The sequence below is a fragment of the Lynx rufus genome, unplaced genomic scaffold (genome assembly GCF_022079265.1).
Source record: "Lynx rufus isolate CCGP_SWC_20201006 ecotype Redwood Valley unplaced genomic scaffold, mLynRuf1.p SCAF_4, whole genome shotgun sequence".
Classification (NCBI taxonomy): Eukaryota; Metazoa; Chordata; class Mammalia; order Carnivora; family Felidae; genus Lynx; species Lynx rufus.
Genome location: NW_025814856.1, coordinates 140,523,445 through 140,541,873, shown reverse-complemented (window position 1 = coordinate 140,541,873; position 18,429 = coordinate 140,523,445). Strand labels below are relative to the sequence as shown.

The window sequence follows — 18,429 nt, the reverse complement described above, 5'->3', positions numbered from 1 at the left end:
GTTCTTTAACTCCCCTTACTATGTATTATAGTTGTAGTTCCCACATTAAAGAAGACCTGAGAATGTATCCCCAAAAGTGTGAGCTTAAAATACAAGACTGCCATATTAAAATTTTTGTTGACATTAGATCTAGCAAAGGCTCTAGGGGAAAAAAAAGTGCTGACTGTAAATGCCTTCTATTTATGTACATAGGGATTTCTTAGGAAGCTTGATCCTCCATTAAAGGTATTTTTAATTCATTGGGCCAATTTCTAAAATGTATGGCACATTTAAAACCTATACCATAGTTTGCTTCTTTATATAAATCAAATAGACCTAAAGGAAGTAGACACTTAAATCTTTGTATTTCAGTGTGAGTTGTCTGATTTGGATTTGATTTTTCTTTACAAAACCCACACTCACTCATTAGAGTCCTATTTATCTACTTAGCAGTTTAGGGAAGAACTTGGCAATTTTGTGGTTTTTGAGATTATCATTCTCTTAAAGTGCCAGTGTTTTAAAATAGTGTTATTGTGTGCAATTTTACAGGCTTTTGTGGTGGAGTGCTGTTTTGTTATATAATTTTGACTTGGATTCTTTCAATTTGCATTTGTTTGTGTAATTTCAGGAGAAATACTGAACATCTGAGTCCTGGGTGATACTAATAAACTAATAATTGCAGAGGTTTTTTTTAAAATTTTTTTTTCAACGTTTATTTATTTTTGGGACAGAGAGAGACAGAGCATGAATGGGGGAGGGGCAGAGAGAGAGGGAGACACAGAATCGGAAACAGGCTCCAGGCTCTGAGCCATCAGCCCAGAGCCCGATGCGGGGCTCGAACTCACGGACCGCGAGATCGTGACCTGAGCTGAAGTCGGACGCTTAACCGACTGCGCCACCCAGGTGCCCCTGCAGAGGTTTTTTTTAAAAAAAAAAAATACTTTCCTGGGGTTCCTGGGTGGCTCAGTCGGTTGAGTGTCTGACTTCGGCCCAGATCATGACCTCACAGCTTGTGGGTTCAAGCCCCATGTCAGGCTCTGCCCTGACAGCTCAGAGCCTGGAGCCTGCTTCGGATTCTGTGTTACCCTATCTGCCCCTCCCCCACTCATGCGCGCGCGCGCACTCTCTCTCTCTCTCTGTCTCTCTCTCTCTGTCTCTCAAAAATAAACATTAAAAAAAATTTTTTTAAATACTTTGCTCTTTTAGATTTTATACTAGAATTAAAAGTGATTTGTTCACCCCTATTATAGTATTATATTACTATTAGTCTATGTATTTACCTTTACCAGTGAGATTTATATTTTCACATATATTTTTGTTGTTGTTGTTGTTTAATGTTTATTCATTTTTAAGAGACAGAGAGAGACAGTGTGTGAGTGAGGGGCAGAGGGAGAGGGAGACACAGAATCTAAGGCAGGTTCCAGGCTCTGAGCTGTCAGCACAGAGCCTGGCATGGGGCTCAAACTCACAAACTGTGAGATCAGGACCTGAACCAAAGTGGGACACTTAACCAACCGAGCCACTCAGACGCCCCAATATTTATTTATTTATTTATTTACTTACTTACTTACTTACTTATTTACTTACTTACTTATTTACTTATTTACTTGTTTCTTTTTTGAGAGACAGAGCACAAGCCGGGGAGGGGTAGAGAAAGAGAGGGAGAGAGAGAATCCAAAGCAGGCTCCGCACCATCAGTGCAGAATCCAATGCAGGGCTTGAGCTCAAAACGACAAGTTCATGGCCTGAGCTGAAATCAAGAGTAGGATGCTCAACTACCCAGGCACCCCTATATTTTCATATATGTTTGTGTTATGTTTAGCATCCTTTGTTTCAATTTGGAAGAATGACCTTTAGCACTTATCTGTAAAGGCAAGTCTAGTGGTAATGAGCTTTTTCAGCTTTTGTCTGGGTAAGTCTTTACTTGTCCTTCATTTTTAAAGAACAAGTTTGCTGAGTATTCTTGGTTGGCGTTTTGTTTTTTTTTTTTTTTTTTTTTTTTTTTAGCATTTGTATGTATCTTACCACTCTCACCAAGCCACCAAGGTTTCTGCTGAGAAATCTGATAACTTTGGTGAGGTGGTGGGGGGTGTATATGATGAATTACTTTTCTCTTGCTGCTTTCAAAATTCTCTGTCTTTGACTTTTGACAGTTTAGTTATAATGTGTCCTGGTGTGGACTTTTTTAGGTCAAGCAATTTGGTGTCCTTTAGGTTTCATGAATCTGGATGTCCATTTCCCTATCCAGGTTTGGGAGGTTTTCAGCCACTATTTCTTTCCTTTTCTTTTCTTTTTTTAAAATTTTTTTATATGTTTATTTATTTTTGAGATACAGAGTGCAAGTGGGGGAGGGGCAGAGAGAAAGGGAGACACAGAATCTGAAGCAGGCGCTCCGGGCTCTGAGCTGTCCGTGCAGAGCCTGACATGGGGCTCGAACCCACAAACTGAGATCATCACCTGAGCCAAAGTCGAACACTTAACCGATTGAGCCACCCAGGTGCTGCAGCCACCATTTCTTTTAAAAAGGCTTTCTGCCCCTTTCCCTTTCTCTCCTGTCTTTGGGACTCCCATAATATCTATCACTGGTTTATTCAAAGATACCTCATAAATCCTGTAGGCATTCTTCACTTTGTTTGATTCTTTTGTTGTTATTGTTCCTCTGACTGGAGAACTTCAGATTACTTGTCTTCAAGTTCATTGATTTGATTCTTTCTTCTTGATGAACTCTGTTGAAGCTCTCTGTTGAATTTTTCAGTCATTGTTCAGTTCTAGAATATTTGTTTAGTTCTTATGGTTTCTGTCTCTTTGTTGAACTTCTCATTTTTTTAATGTTTTCCTGAATTTATTTAGTTGTTCATCTGTGTTCTCTCGTAGCTCATTGAGCTTCTTTAAGATGATATCTTTGTATTCTTTCAGGCACTTTGCAAATCTCCATGTCTTTAGGTTGGGTACTGGATCTTTATTTTGTTCTTTTGTTGATATCATGTTTCTTTGATTTTTCATGGTCCTTAAAGACTTGTGTTGGTGTCTGCACATATGAAGAAGCAGCCATCTCTTGTAGTCTCTACAGACTGGCTTCCTCAGGGAAAACCCTTCACTAATCATCCCATTAAGAGATTCTTGGTGGGCTGGTTGGTAGGGACCATGGGAGATTGGGCCTGCTGCTGGATTCCATGGGCAGGCAGTCTTGGTGCTGTGGTCCATGGTCAGACCACATGGTTTTCAAGAACTTTCTAGAAAGTAAATATTATTCTCACTCATATAAACAGCAGATTTTTTAAACTGAATATTGCCATGACCTAAAAGGCACTAGAAAATGCCCAGCTGACTATAAAATAATAAATAGAACATATACAGACTTGTCTTTGTAGTGTTACTGTCTAATTAAGAGGCAGAAATTAAAATATTCACATATATAGTCATATAGACAATGCCAAGACCTGCAAAATTAAAATGCTGGGCATCAGAGAGACTATGGAAGACTAGTTAAGACAAAGACCATTGGAGCACCTAATTAACATCAGAGTTAAGAAATCCCTCTCTTTGAAAGTATATTTTAGCTTTACACCTTAGATTTATTTTTTAAAGTACTACAAATAAAAAAGTAGTATTTTTTAAACGTGAGAAAAAATGTTATGCACAAATTTTAAATAAGCAAATTCAGCATTGAATGAAATAGGAAATGTAAAATAGAGTTAAAATGCAAAATGACATTTATCACTTCACTTTAAAGATACATGTTAAATATATAACATTTAAAAATATAAAACAAAAAATGTATTTCATAATTTAAGTATAACTACTTATGAATGGTTTTGTGTATTTCTACTATCGCTTTTTTCTGTGAGTAGACTTATTTTCAAATGTGTTACATATCCTATTTTATAGCATTCTACTACAATTTCACCTTTTTTTTTTTTTACAATTTCACTTTTAATGACATGTTTTCAGGTAGCAGGGTATTTGTGTGTGTTTCTAAGAAGTAATCTAATTTTACATTATTTATTTATCCTTTTATAGGCATTTGCCTGGTGGCCTGATTTATTGGCAGAGCATGCAGAGAAATTTTGGGCTTTATTCACAGTGGATATGGATACTGCACTGGAGGCCCAACCACAAGACTCCTGGGATAGTTTTCCTCTTTTCCAACTACTTAATAATTTCCTCAGAAATGACAGTAAGCACGTGCGTTTTCTTTCATATATGAAATGGGGAGGGGAAGGTCGATGAAGAGAATGTTGTGTGAGTGAATGTGTATTTATAGAGCTCTCACACTCACTGAACAAGATTGACATTGATAACATTAATGTTTTCTCAGTCTCCCTGACTTTTTCAAGCTGGGTTCTGGGGGAAACCAGTAATATGCCCAGATTTCTCCACTGGCCTCTGAAGTTCCTCTTATTTCTACCCTTCTGCTTTTATCAAGAACTGATAATATAGGCATCTTCGCTGTACCTTGTGAATCAGAAAATCTTCAGAGGTTAGCATTTCTAAAGCACTTGAGAATACTTGCATCTCTGAAAGACAACTTAGAAATGTGCCATTATTCTAAGAATCATGCTATGTTAAGGCTTCTACTAATATGCATTCTGACAATTCTGTTTGCCTGAGAGGGATTCACTTCCATAATGATGGTGTAATATTGCTGTGTGGTATGGGTTGCTCTCTCAGTATTTAGAAATTTAGGAGGATGTAAAGGTCCTCTATTGAGACCTTTCTTTCCAATGCAATAACAACTTTTACAACTTTTCTGGTACGTGGTCTTCTAGAAGCCAGAACAAACCTAGTTTTACATCAGAACTTTATGGGGACATTTCTTAACACACAGATTCCTAGGCCTTTCTTATGATGATTCTTTTTAAAGTTCCCTTAAACCCAAGTTTGGTTACTACTGACGGCCTTTGCTTCAACACTTGCAGTGATCACAGGTCACCAATTACCTGTTCTATCCTGTTCTTCCCATTATAGACCAAGTTGATCTCTGCCGCCCCCTCCCCTCTGCTTCTGACTTGTTCTACGTGATCGATGTAACAGCCTTGTACTATTGTGTGTTTTCTTCTCTGAGCCATTATTGCTAGGTCATTCAGTCCTTTCTCGCATGATAGTGTTTCTGTGCCCATTACCACTCTTACCACCTTCCTCTGCATAGACCTCAGTCCATGTTTCAGTATTGCTCTGGAGTGTGGTGCTGTGAAGAACACAGTGCTCACAACGTGGCCTGAGTAACCCAGAACCCCAGGAGAGGTGCTGTCCCTCTGCCCTGTCTTTGTGCAGCTCATGCTGCTCTAACTTGCCAAGGAACTCAGTCACCCTGTGATACATTGCAAACTTAATGTAACTTAAAACTCCAGATCCTTTTACTGCCCTCCTTCCAGGACATCACTGTTATGTACTTCTAGGCTTAAACTTAAATCCATGTCTTTACATTTATCTTTGTTTTTAAAAAAAAATTACTCTTGGGGCACCCAGATGGCTTGGTCAGTTAAGCGTCCGACTCTTGATTTCAGCTCAGGTCATGATCTCACAGTTCATGAGTTTGAGCCCTGGGTCGGGCTCTGCACTGACAGCATGGAACCTGCTTGGGATTCTCTATCCCTCCCTCTCTGCCCCTCCCCTGTTCCTTGTCCCCTCTTTCTCTCTCTCTCTCTCTCTCTCTCTCTCTCTCAAACATTTTTAATTTTTTTTAACTAAAAAACTTACTCTTTCGGTTTTGTTCCTCACTCTGCTCTGTTACATCTTATATTTCTTTGTTGTTCATCCTTTTCAGTCTCTGATAAAACTGTAACTGTTTTTGCTGGAGGGGGAAATCCGCATTAATATGAAATTGTGTGTAATATTAGACTCCCCATAGACATCAGATTTAGGATGGCAGATCAAGAACCTCCGTTATAGTAAGAGAGGTGTGATTTTTAGTAATTATTAACATGGACTGTGATGCCAGAGACATTCACATCTGTCTCTGCCACTTGCAACTTGACCTTTGACAGTAGCTTGACCCCTGTGAACTTAGGTTCTTCATCTATAAAGGAAGGAAAATAATAGTATATACAGTGTCATTGGTGGTGAGGATTGAACACCATAATAGTGCACATATAGTAGACACAAAATAAATATTATAGGTATTAGTCTGTGAAAATTTCAGTCTCAACTCTTTCAACTAATTTCATTCTCCTATCCAATTTCATTTCCAAAATATCCTACTAGAAAGCCAAAGAACTAAGCTACATTTCCTAATTCATATTTAACCACAATGTGTACTGTCAGAAGTAGCTAAACCCACATTATCTGTATGTGAATCATTCATTCTGCAAATGATCCCAGCCAGCTTTTAAGTTGTACTTTGGTTCCCTCCTCCCAGCTAGCAGACTTTAAATGAACTTCTTCTTTTCCCAGTCTCTTAGCATCATTTATTTTCTGCTAAGAACTTATAAGTCAGGTTTCATATTATCTTAAGACAATAAACCTGCTGTCAAAAATAAATATAAGTATTATTCATTACGTCCCTAACTGAACACAAATAGTTGTAGGCTTATTTTGAGCATTGCTTTCTCCATTTGTATGAAAAAGTCAAGAATTGACCATATTTAAATTTATTTGGGAGTTCATTCAAAAATGAGGCATTTATTAATGTCATAGTCAAACAGTAAAGGTGATGAATCATTTAACTTATTTAACATATCAGTATTTATGCATGGAGAAAACAAGTATAGGTTTCTAAGAAATTTGGGCAGGGGGACCTATACTGCAAACTCCAATGAATTGGCCTCCTTTAATATTTATTTTTTTAAGCTTATGTATTTATTTTGAGAGAGAGAGAGAGTGGGGCAGGGGCGGGGGGTTGGGGGCAGAGAGAGAGAAGGAGAGAGAGAATCCCAAACACGCTCCAAGCTGTCACCACAGAGTCCATGGGGCTCAATCCCATGAACCATGAGATCATGACCTGAGCCGAAGCCAAGAGTGGGACCCTTAACTGACTGAGCCACCCAGACATCCCTAGTATTTATTTTTAATAAGAGTTCTTGCATTGCAGGTGTGAATTTATGAGAGTTATATCAAAAAGAACACTAAAACGAAGGGCCTCTCTCCCATGGGGCTGTGTGGGTCCCTTTTCTCTTCAACCGGGGTTGGAGGCCAAGATCATCTCTCAAGGATCATTGTCAGGGCTGTCATGACCTAATAACCTTATTTTCCTACAGACATCTGTAGTTGCTGGGAGCTCCCACATGGTCTTTATCAGGCATGCAGACCCCACCGACACACGAGGGTCTAAAGTGGCAGCACTGGGCAGGAGGCCTCTGGCTCTCCTTAGATACTGCCAGACTCTCATGAGCTGATTGATATTAGCCTGTGTTGTTGCAAAAGTAGCTTGGCCCCCTGCCTGATCCATAGGCAGCACCTAACAAACACACCTAAACAGGGTCTCGTACGGGATTGTGTGGTGCAGGGTGGTGAAAAAGAGCCGTGAGTGGGAGCCGGAGAAGAAAGAGTACCGCGGGCATCAAGGCAAGGAGATCAGACCTGACACTCAGGAGGCCAGTTGCAAATACAAGTCCCGCTTCTAAGCCATTAGCTGCGTCGAATTGGACAGCTTGGGCTCCACACAGTTGCACGGGGGAGAGTTTTCTCTGTTGAAGTGCCTACTTCCATCAGCTGACAAAATAATGTTTTAGAAAAGTTTTCAAGTGCTAGCGGTTTTTCTTCACTAACAAAAGTTCTGAAAGCATCTTATTTTGTTCTAAAAGCAATAAACCACTTTCTGTAGAACTAGAGAAATAAAAAGGAACACTAAAGTGAGAATAGCAGAAAGTTAATTTTTAGCCAGACCTGCATATATTTAATTCAAAATAATTGAATTTTAAATTAAAAATTTCCCGTTTTAAACCATTTCTATAACATCGGCTACTATTAAATGCATAAAGTATAGTTTTATGTTGTGTTGTAAATTATTCAACTAAAACATGGAACCATTTATTACTGATCTCTTTTGAGCACTATCAGTTTTGAGGTAAGTCTAGATCTTGGCTTTGATTTTGCAGTGATTAACAGATTTGAGAAAACATCAATTATTTCAGAGAAAAACAGCTCCTCCATGTAGTGAGGTAAATAGAAAAGTTCCCCAGTGCCATAATTTCCTTTTGGTATTGGGAGCACAGTAGAGTCTGGGGAATTGAAATACAATGCAGTCACTTTCCTCTCAAACTCAGAAGTTACTATCCAAAGCCAAGACCACTGAGTATCTTGATAGTTGGTAAAGTGTACTTTCTTTTTGCTATTAATTCACTCTTGATAGTAATGAAGAATATTGTTAATAATTATGTGTTTGTTTTATTAAATTCCTGAAATATTCAGATGGCGATTTAGTGAACTCAGTTCAAATGTTAAAATATCAACCTACCGCTGCCCCTGTATTGGCCTTTTGGAAAGCTTTAGGAAAACAAAACTTCTATCCTTTTAATCCCCCCTAGAAACAAAGAGCTTTACATCAGTACTATGGCATGACGGTTTTTTCCACATTGACCCAATTAACGTTAGAGTCCAAATTATAATTAATTACAACTTTAACCAGGAGTAAAGGAAACAGATCACTCTGAAATGTCCAGTCTTGGAACGGGAGAGAATTTGCTAAATAACGGTGCTTACCGTTAGCCCACATGTGGTACACAACTAATTATATACTATAGATTTTAAATGGTTGTGACTTATAATAATGTTGCATGCTTATGTTGGCATTCCCAAAATAAAAATTACTGACACACCTCAAAGTAGTGGAGGTACGGGTTAAAAATTTTACTTCATTTATTTGTGCCTTGAAAACTTGGTAGCCGAGTTGTTTTGCGTTTTTTTAATGAATAATTCAATATGTCCCCATTGGTTGTTTCCCATCTTTCTTAATGCTTGGATATTTTTTTTTTAAACGTTTATTTATTTTTGAGACAGAGACAAAGCATGAACAGGGTAGGGTCAGAGAGAGAGGGAGACACAGAATCCGAAACAGGCTCCAGGCTCTGAGCGGTCAGCACAGAGCCCGACGCGGGGCTCGAACTCACGGACTGCGAGATCATGACCTGAGCCGAAGTCGGCTGCCCAACCGACTGAGCCACCCAGGCGCCCCTGCTTGGATATTTTAAAAATAGGTGTTTATCTTTTGGAAAGGGGACAGGATTTTAGACAAAGCTCTCCATTTTCCAGCCTAGGAAAGTAAATCCCTAAGAGGTGATGTGGCCAGGCAGGAGCTGGCCGATGGGAGTCACAGACAGAGGTGAGCAGGAGCCCGCCCCCTTGGTCTCCAGTTCTGTCTTGGCCTGTGCAAACAAAAGCAGATTCTGGGGCATTTACAAAATAATATAATTTTTTAAAGGAAGACAGGAGATTCCATGAAGTTTTGTTTTCACCTCAGAAAATTTTCGTAAAGCCCTTGAGTTGTGGGGGCAGAGGAAGAGAGTTGGTCAAAGGGTACAGAATCAGATAAATGGTATATGTTGTCCTATCATGTATGATATGAAACGTCCACAATGAGGATGCCAGGGACTGAACTAATTAGTTGGGGGAAAGATTCAAGACAGCAGATTCAGTTTCTGTTGTAAGGAGGAGAAAAATTCTGTCGGGGTCATGCATCTTTCCGTAGAGTTGGGCATGATTGGGGAAAGTCTTAGCCTTAAGAACCCTTGGAGATGAAATGTAGTTTTCCTCCAGGGAAGAGTATCAGCTGCACCATAATTTTAGCAACTGTCCCCAATCTCCCGCCCCTCACAGACTCACCCATTGATTCCCAGAGCAGGACTGATGATGAAAACAAACTCCGGCTCCTTCATTTCTGTCCAGAAAACACTGAGCTCCCGCTCGTCCCTCCATCCTACCTCCGTCCACCCTGATCCACTCCCCCTGCCCCAACTAAAGAGATAATTAGGTGGGTAATTACTTTAAATGGTATCTAAGGAAACAATTTTGAGAAAGAGATGTATTAAAGTTGAGGCAAAATAAATGTTTTCATAATGAAGCAATTAGCATGATAGTTAAATGATGCTGTGCGACTCTAACGCTAGTACAAATAGATTCTACCCTTGCGTGCTGTCTGCCACAATTGTCCTGTCGATAATAGATATGGCAAGTGACCGCTTCTGACAAATGAAAGCCATCTGCAAATGGCACAAATCATTTCTTTCAGCACTACTGAAAGGCAAACCCTTAGAGCTAGTCACCTTTTAATCTGTGGATATGTTAGCAAGTGGCAAATGACCATTCTTTTGGGAACTGATTCCCAAGTGAAAAATACCACGGTGCTTCTTCTTTAATTAACAGCCTTTTCACATTGCTAGCACATTAAAGCCATCCTGAAGAACACCCGTGCTTATATAATCAATGTCACAGCGTCTCTGCCTAAACGAATAATAAATGTTCGGGCTCTGCACTAAGTGAAAACCTATTCTCCAAGACTTTCACCTTCATAAAGATGGGCTCATAAAAATCGAAAAAGGAAAAATTGGAATGTGGTCTCATGAGGATAAAAAGGCTAGTGTTAATAATTAACAAGGAGAGTGAAGTGGAGTCAAATTAGCCATAATAGAGCCCAGAGTGACTGGCAAAGTCACCTCTCATTATCAAAAAACTCATTAAGAAATGAAGAAGTGGAAATCCCGCTGGGTTATTCTCACACTTAGGCTGTATCAGAGATTATTTTTCAGATTTCTTTCAAATGAAGAATGGTTAGGTCACCATATTGTATATTAGGTTAATCTTCAAGCTTTGAAATATGGAGGGCTGACACCTGCGTGTTATCCTGTCTCAAGCACTTAAATGAGCCGTGCATCTGAAATTCACGAATTGGTGTTTATAGATACATCTGTACATACATCTTCTACGAGGCACAATGCAGAAAGGATATGACTTCTAGATGACAACAGGGCTGTGTGCCAGCCTAGTTTTATAGATAGGCACTTTTACAAATGATGAGATGACCACAAAAATGCAAAAATGTATTTAACTCCAGTTTCCAGAGTTGACTGAATGCAAAATTACATGTCAGAATGTGTTCTGCCAGTGTGTAGAGTAAAATAAATGTAAAAGCAAGCAGTCACTAGCCTTTTTTTTTTGTAGTTGAGTTCCACAGTGTTGCTCTAGATTCTTTACCACATGTAGACATCTAAAATTTTCAGTCTGATTTTTATATTTTCATATATGAGAACTTAATGCCTGAAAAAAAAATAACCTGCTCTAAAATGCCTACGTGTCCCTCACAGTAGATTTGCAGAAAGCTCTGTAACCCCTACGGCCATGAGCATCAAGAAGCCTACACTTGAGGGTTGTTGATCACGTTACAGCCGAACTCAATTGTTTTCATCACCGAGGGCAGGCATTGAGGAACATAATCCCAGTCAGAAAGCTGTATGTAACTGGAATAAAATTACAGACTTCTCCATTTGGATTTTTTATTAATCTCATAAAAGACAGCATGAGAAGAGCAGGACCATGAGACTTCGTTGTCTATGTTTACCCTAAGCCTTGGTTAATGTTTATATCGGGTTTTTTCCTGAATTAATTCTGCAACAAACATGTACTGAATGCCTAAAATTTACAAGTCCCAGTCACTTTGCAGAAACCTGGATTAAAAAACAGTCCTGGCCTTGGGGCGCCTGGGTGGCGCAGTCGGTTAAGCGTCCGACTTCAGCCAGGTCACGATCTCGCGGTCCGTGAGTTCGAGCCCCGCGTCTGAGCTGATGGCTCAGAGCCTGGAGCCTGTTTCCGATTCTGTGTCTCCCTCTCTCTCTGCCCCTCCCCCGTTCATGCTCTGTCTCTCTCTGTCCCAAAAATAAATAAAAGTTGAAAAAAAAAATTAAAAAAAAAAAAAAAAACCAGTCCTGGCCCTTGAAAAGCTTATCATCTTGTAGAGCATATGAACATATGTGCCTTACTGACTATAATGCAATAGATTGTAGAAATAGAACTCAATTATGTGTACTGTACTATGGCATCTTTAATTATAGTTTTAAACTTGGATTTGTTGGATTTGGGGTTGCTGTCCAAAATATAGGAAACATAACACCAGTGCTATCGCTCCATAGGTAGGTTAGGCAGATACGTAGGTAGGTAGGTAGATAGATAATTTTTAACAAGTGCACCAAGGGGAAAGGAAGAATTGGATGTGGTTTTAGGAGGTTGTTATGCTCGTAATTGTACAAATTAAATATTACCAAACTATATAGATTTACTTATTAAGCTTTTAATTAAAAGGAAAATAAAACCCAGTGAGTTTCCTATTCTACTTAAACTTCGAAGGGACACTCTCAGAGTTTCCTTTAGGCAGTGGATATTTATTGGTATTTATTCAGTAAACACACATTTATGTAGTGCCTATTTAATGTGCCAGATTCTTGGCTGGTGCTATTCCTAGATCTCAGGGGATTTTTTTTGTTGTTTCGCTGTGTGTATTTTCTTCCTTGTACATCATTCTGTTTTAGACTGAAATCTTCCTGACTTTTCTCCTGAAGCCCTTGTTCAGATTTCAGTGATCCTCATTGTATACATTTGTCAACTAATTTTATGTCTTAGTCTCCTGGGTTTTCACTGTGCAGTATCCATACAGTTTGTAGTCCCTTGAATAATTGTTGTTTTATGGCAAAGTCTTGTTTTTATTGTGGTCAGTGCTGTTTATTTTGCTGGTCATGAATTACTAGTTTCCTTCTCAAATGGCTATTTAGAATTTTAGGAGAAGTCATTCACCCTAGTAATCCATTAACGCTGACTAATTGGAAGGGGGTGGTACAGTATAAAATTGGATTAAATGGGCTCAGGAGTCACCAGCATATTTTTACCCTAAAAAGAATACAGGAACTCTTTTATCTGCTTATTCTTCACTTGTCCAGTGATTGCTATCTCAGTAATTGTTATTAATTGGATCATAGTTTATATTCTTAGATGAAATCTTACTATTAAAAGCCTATGACAAGTACTTTTGTAAATGTAAGACTCTTTTTGGTATGTAAATAATCAACATTAATTTATTATTGGGATGCTCAAAATAATTGGGCACATCCGCATCCCTAGTTTACCTTTTATTTAAGCCTTTTGCTTCCTTTTTGCCATTTCTAATTGTACTGTTCAGCTAGATGTCATTGATGCTTCATTATTTTCTGACAAGGTGGTATTTGGAAACATGGAATCTTTGAGGGGAAAATGATTATTTAACAAAGTAGATGCTGGGTCCTCCACTTACTTTCTCGTAACCACTATTTTAGACTCCTTCCAAGCAGTCCTTTCTGCTTCCACACCTCGGATATAATGTCAGAAGCATTCTTGGAGGAGGCCACATTGAGGAGTTGCCTCTTGGAATAAGCTGTTAGAAGGGGTGCCCTGCAGAGGCTTGATCTGGACAGGTGGCGGCCCCAAATCGCAGCCTACCCTTACTAAACCGTATGGAGAAGATAGAAGCACTCATTCTGATGCCTGGGGCTCCATAGTAAGAGGGCGTTTGATGGTGTCTGATAGGAGTGGAATGCAAACTGGCATATGGGCAACTGAGAAAAAGAGCATGCATTTACATACACAAGTACAGTGTCCTGTGTGTTTCTCTAGTCTTGCCTTTTGACCCGAAGCTTTCGCTTTTCTTTCTTGCTCCTTCTGCATTTTTTCTGTATTTCTTTTCTTCTCTCTCTTCCTCCTTCTCTCCATCCCTCCCTTCTCCACCACACGCCCCCCCCCACCTTTCCTGAGTCTAATTACCAAAGAAATAATACTGCCAATTGCCAGTTTTCTAAAACTTTGGAAAATGGGTCTATAATTTGATTTTTAAAAAATAAAAAGGAACACCCTGAGGCAACATGAGCAGACTTTTGGCCAGAAGTAAGCATTTGTGACAGGTCTTAGGAAATAGAGAAAACCTCCCTTTTCTCCTCATCTTCAGGATGTGTTAGTTTGCTACCAAGAGTCATGACTGAACAGAAAAAATACTCCTCTTGCCACATTCATTAAGATAAGAGACATAAAATAGCCACATTCATATCCAGTAGAATTTTTAGTAGTCTGATCTTAGACATCTGGACTACCCTATTTTAAATAAGATATTCAAGGACACGTGAGTAGCTCAGGTTTAGCTTCTGATTTCAGCTCAGGTCATGATCTCACGGTTTGTGAGTTTGAGCCCCACATCAGGCTCTGTGCTGGCAGCACAGAGCCAGCTTTGGAGCCTCTCTTTCCCTCTCTCTCTCTCTTTGCACCTCCCCGGTGCTTTCACTCTCTCTCAAAAATAAATAAACATTAAAAAAATAGGATATTCATACCAATAGTATTTAATACCATATATTCTATATAAAATTTGAAGAGATATACAGGCTTCAATAAGTTCTTAGACCGTTTCCTGAATAATAGTGTAGTCATCTTAATGTTGTATCCAAGTAATTATTCACTCAACAAACATCTGAACAATTGCTTGGAGCCATGCACTTTGCTAGATACTACGAATACAGACATGGTTCCTGCCTCAAGGACCCTGCACCCTTGTGGGGGAGATTAGAAATGGCAGTAGGTACAGAAGTATGATATGGACCACCGTGGAAGTCTGTACAAAGTAGTGAGTAAACGGGGGGAACAAGTAACTGGGCAAGGGGACAGCAGAGCAAAGCATTTCCAGAAAGGTTTGGAGGAGTTAATTATAGACTTGAACTGACCATGCAAATCATTATGGCTGGACCACAGCAAATATGAGGGTCAGGCAACAGAGATGAGCCAGAGAAGTCGTTTTAAGGTATGGCATGGATGGCCTTCATGTCATGCAAAGACTTTTAGAGTTTGTTGTTGATGATCCACTAAAGGTTTACAGTCTTTAGGAAGGACATTACTAGTCTTATATATCTGCAAGCCCCTCTCCTTGAGATTTGATTGACAAAGAGAAAATATGGATCCTGGAGACCAGGAAAGAGATTACTGCACTAGGCAAGGCAGGAGATAAGAAGGCTGGAGGAAGTAGGGCAACAGCAGTGACGATAAAGAGAGGGAGGGATGTGTTGAGATGGATATTAAGGATGCAAAGTACGTAGGTCTTGATTACTCTTTGGATGTAAAAAGTAAAAGCCAAGCAGGTAGTACAGTCACCAGCTTCAGATATAGTGATCTGGTGGACAGTCTCTGCTCTCACTCCCATGGTGGGAATACGAGAGAAACAGGCTTATTTAACAAGTTGGTGAATTCAGGGCTTAGCAAGTGTATTAAAAAAGAGAGCTCTTGCTAGAAATACATTTGAGTCAACTGGTACTTAATCTTAGAATCATTATAACATTTAATAACAACATTGAGTATTGATTTTCCTATGTGCTTCATTTTAACAAACTAAGCATGACTTAATAACCAACATACCTAATCTCTAAATGCATAATAAAGTAGCGTTTGGTTTGATGAGGTAGAGCTACTCTCGTTTGTAGATGTAATGATTTCATAGGTGCGTGTGTGTTTTGGTCTTGGACTAGTTAAAAATAACGATAGTGCTTAACAGCACCTGAGATGTAGAGCCTGTGGCTCTTTGCATTTTTTTTTTTTTTTACATTTTTATTTATTTTTGAGAGACAGAGTGCAAGCAGAGGAGGGGGCAGAGAGAGAGAGAGAGGGAGACACAGAATCTGAAGCAGGCCCCAGGCTCTGAGCTGTCAGCACAGAGCCCGACGCAGGGCTGGAACCCATCAACTGTGAGATCAAGACCTGAGCCTAAGTCAGACACTTAACCGACTGAGCCACCCAGGTGTCCCTGCATTTTTTTATTAGTAGCCCACATAAATTAAAGGTTAGGCTATAGTCTAGCTACATAGCAATGTGAAATTTTCCAGCTTCCGATGCGTATTATAAGCACATTGAATATTTTCAGTGTTCATTCATTTTTCACTTCATTGAGTGTAATAGTTCTGCTCAATCTCTTGACTTATTCATAGTGTAACTGAGTTTTTCAAAATTCTAATTCTAAAAACATAATTCATCTAAGATGTGGAGTAATGTGTTTGTCATTTGCAAGATTTTTCTACCTAAAATAACCTCTACTTTTCTAGGTCTTAAAAGATGCTGATAGGCTGCTGGTAGGTTGGATGAATGATGAATGGATGCATACACAGATAATAGTTTATGGTTATGTAAATTGAGAGGTGGCAGTATTATACTCTATGGAGGTTAAGGGCTCTTGTTCTATTGTTTAATGACTAGATGGCTTTGCCACATGCCCCCTAAATCCTCTGTGCCTCAGTTTCCTTATTGATAAGACTAAAAAAAATAATAATAGTCCTTCTATCATAGAGTTTTTGTAATGATTAAATGAGAGAATGCATATAAAAGACTTAGCACTGTGCTTGACACTCCAAAAATTCTGGCAAGGAGGAGGAAGAAGGAGAGTTGTTAAGTGGAGATCCAATAAATTCAGATAGGGGTGATTTTTTAATTTGCTTACTACAGTGACTTAGGTGGCTTGAGCGAGAATATTTCATCCTTAATGTTCAACATCCTTATTTAGGTGACATTTGGCAAAAGGAACTGAATTACATGATCTATAGTACCTTGAGTTCTTTGATTGAATCTCTAGGAATAAATAAAGCTCTTTTCAGTGTGCTAATGAAAACATCATTAAGATAACATTAGTCTCCTAAATAAGACATTTATCTTTAAATATGATTATCATTCCCACTTTAATAGGAAATCTTTTCGCATATAGATAACCCAGAAAAAAAACCTACTTAACCACAAAAAATACTAAACCAAATTAACTAGAAATAGGAAAAAAAAAAAAAAACAGGGTTGTATTTTCCTCTGCATTTAGAATTTTTTCCAACCCCACTTTCACATGTCTGTAGTTTTCCAGCCTCTGACAAATTTCGGAATCCGCTAAAGCAGTATTCATGCCACTATGGTAAGTATCACATACTTTGCCCAAGTTTTAAAGCACTATTTAGCTTTTGGGGTATTTTTGCCCTGAGGAAGATTTATGTGGGAAATTGGCATATTTAGTGGAGTATTTTATATGACATTACTATTACAGTTACTAGTTATTAGATTTTGTACACAGGCACACACAGCTATTCAGATCCATAGAAGTGAATGGGAGTCCTGAAGAACTTTCCCCCATCTTTCACCTCTGCTGCTCTAATCCCAGTCCCCATTCATCATCACCATCACCCTTTACCTGGTCTATTGCAGTGAAGCACTGAGCACTGGGTACCTTCTTTGCTTCCCCCCACCCCTTGGTCATCCACTCCCATCTTCCACACAGCTGCCAGACACATTCTGTCGTGTTATTTATTTAATAATAATAAAAATAATGATTCTTCCCTGTGGACCCACGTCCTACCATCTAGACATCACCTTGCACTATTCTTTCCCTGTCTCTCACCTTACTCCTGCCACACTGGCTTTCTCGTCCTTCCAGAAGTGCATCTGCTTATACCCTGCCTAGAACTTTCATACCAGCTCTTCTCTCTACCTGGAGATCTTCCCTCCAAATCTTCTGTGAATGCCACCCTGTCATTTAGGCTCAATTAAAAGACTATCTCTTCAGAAATACCTTTGCCAACCATGATGTATATTTTGAAATGAATATGTTTTCACTTGGAGAGTCAAAAAAACATCACAGCTGGGTTTAAGATATGTTCACTTGAGAAACAAACATGTACCATCATCTAAAAATTTTCAAATTATTTATTGAATATTACGTAACATTTCTTAGTATTTTCCTATAGATTCTCTGTTCTTTCATGGTGCAACTTAGACACATACTGGCTGTCTTAGTCCATTCAGGCTGTAACAACAGAGTACCAGAGATTGGGTGGCTTATAAACAACAGAAATATATTTCTCACAGTTTTGGGGGCTGAGAAGTCCAAGATCAGAGTGCCCACAGATTCAGTGTCCGGTGAGAACTTGCTTCCTAGATGGCCATCTTTGAGCTGTGTCCTCAATGGCAAAAGGGTCGAAGGATTTCTCTGGGATCTCTTTTATGAGGGTACTAATCCTGTTCATGAGGACTCTGCCCTCATGACCGAATCATCCCTTCAAGGCTCCACCTCCTAATACGATTACATTGGAAGTTAGGATTTCAACCTATGAATTTGTCAGGGGAGTGGATGGGTGGGACACAAAGAGTGTATAGATAGCACTGAGCGTCTTCTAATGAAATTATGTCCTGTGCATAAAAAGCATCCACCTTCTGGTATAGGGAGGTGCACCTTACCTACTACCTACTTACTAAACAGTCCTGTCTCAGTAGCACAAATTCTAAGACCTCTACAACTGCTGTAAGTAGGGTGTTCCACAGTAGAATTCATTAAAGACAAATGGACACCTGGAAAAGGCAGGGGATATGCTGTTTTCAAAGACTCGTGTGGAAAATTGGGTAACAAGAAAATCCACAAATAACTGAAAAGTTCATGAATCAGATTAGACATTCCCAAGGCCACAGTCACCCTCCTGGTGAATTAAATAAGTGTATCTC

The 18,429-nt window shown here is 39.2% G+C and overlaps 1 protein-coding gene and 1 non-coding gene across 14 annotated transcripts in view; both read left to right on the top strand.

Annotated features, from left to right (window-relative positions):
• Positions 1-18,429, top strand: part of CADPS2 (calcium dependent secretion activator 2) — a 545,419-nt gene that overhangs the window by 461,863 nt on the left and 65,127 nt on the right. For all 13 annotated transcript variants that reach the window (XM_047095962.1, XM_047095960.1, XM_047095958.1 and 10 more), the window contains one exon: positions 4,000-4,156. In XM_047095962.1, coding sequence (XP_046951918.1) covers positions 4,000-4,156 — 157 coding nt within the window. The remainder of the gene's footprint in view (positions 1-3,999; positions 4,157-18,429) is intronic.
• Positions 7,055-7,181, top strand: LOC124525258 (small Cajal body-specific RNA 20). The gene has a single exon (XR_006965465.1). It is a non-coding gene; the product is annotated as a small Cajal body-specific RNA 20 (non-coding RNA).